The 1,527-nt window shown below is 39.8% G+C and overlaps 1 protein-coding gene across 1 annotated transcript; it reads left to right on the forward strand.

The window, feature by feature from the left end:
* Window positions 1-454: 454 nt before the first annotated feature.
* Window positions 455-874, forward strand: LOC143601878 (agamous-like MADS-box protein AGL21). Its single transcript, XM_077079162.1, has one exon. The coding sequence runs from the start codon at window positions 455-457 to the stop codon at window positions 872-874; it is 420 nt and encodes a 139-aa protein (XP_076935277.1).
* The last annotated feature ends 653 nt before the right edge of the window (window positions 875-1,527 follow it).

Consider the following 1,527-nt stretch of genomic DNA (forward strand, 5'->3'; position numbering starts at 1 on the left):
CTTCTAGGAAACCTACCTTCGGCTATAAATACTCCAACACCTTGGAATGGTAAGGACATCATCTGATATCTCAATCTTATCTAGCAATCTCTTAATATACACTTATATTCAGAGCAATCTAGTCTGATTCTCACGCCGGAGGGTGGTCACAAGGAGGAACCCCCCCCCCCCCCCGTCTCAGTGACGAGCTTACGGTGTCTGTTTTGCAGGTCTCCAGAAGAACAACCTTCTCTGCTGGACCTCATCCTCGTGGGAAACATTACTTAACCCCCAGATTATCTATAATCTGTCCAGGGTTCACTTAGTGTTTCTTCAACCATTCTTCCCTAACATATCACGTAATTTCCATCTCTCTTTCTCTTTCTCTTTCTCTTCCCATTGATTATTATTATTATTATTATTATTATTCCGCCTTTGAAATCTAACACTTTTTCGATATTACCGATTCAAAAACATGGGTCGTGCCAAAATTACCATGGAACCAATCTCCGACCCCAAAAAACGCAAATTCACTTTCAACATAAGAAACGAAAACATGATCCAGAAAGCTCGACAACTCGCAACCCTTTGCGACATAAATGTTCCCATGATACTCTACAGTGATGATCAAGAAACCCCCCAAATCTTCTCACCCGATCATGACCAACTCAAAAGATTGATCGATGTTTATAAGCGTACTGGCCCCGAGGGAATCAAATATTACGCTTTATCGGATTATTACACGGACAGGAAGATCAAGATTGAAGAAGAACTTGTTAAGGCGAAAAAGAAGAACCTAGAGGCCAAGTTTCCTTCGTGGTTTGATTTCTTGGATAATTGCACGGAAGCGGGTTTGAGGAAGTTTGCGGAAGGGCTGGAGAAAAAAAATCATTGATGTGCAAAGCAGAATTAAAAATTATGAGAATATTCAGAACAACCAGATGAGCATGCAGTCTTGGAACCTTAATTTGATGCCGTCGGCTGATTCGCTGATGTTGAATGAAGATGGTGATCATGTGAGTAATGAGGAGGAGAGTTACAGTCTTGAATCTCCATCAATGGAGCATCGCTTTCAGCCTGAGTCATGGCATCAGTTCTTGTGAAGAATGCATGCTAATGAAATCATTGCTTTCTTAATAGTCTAGTCTAATTCATTAAATAGGTATTTATGATTGGTTAGTTAGTTTGGTGATTGTGTTTTCAGCTAAACTTAGTTAATGATTATGATATTTTGTTTGCGGTTTATGATCATAGAGTTAGTGTTATATTCAAACCCCATGCGGTTTATGATTAAATAGGTACTAGTGGGAGAGCCCGCGCGTTACGGTGGGGATGCAACAGAGAACTCGGTTAGTAGCGTTTCGATTTATTATGGTGCCAACATTACTTGTGCATTACGCCGCGACTTTTGTCTACATGCAATGAATGTCTACAGTGTTTTTCTTAGTCATGTTTGGGTCATTATGTGCAGTTGAAAAATTAAAAGACGCTTATATACACACATACACAAAAGTCAAGGTGAATCTTTGTAATCACACGATGTTCTTT

Source organism: Bidens hawaiensis, unplaced genomic scaffold (assembly GCF_021521415.1).
Source record: "Bidens hawaiensis isolate Kalapana, Puna unplaced genomic scaffold, B.hawaiensis_p1.1 tig00057450_1, whole genome shotgun sequence".
NCBI lineage: Eukaryota > Viridiplantae > Streptophyta > Magnoliopsida > Asterales > Asteraceae > Bidens > Bidens hawaiensis.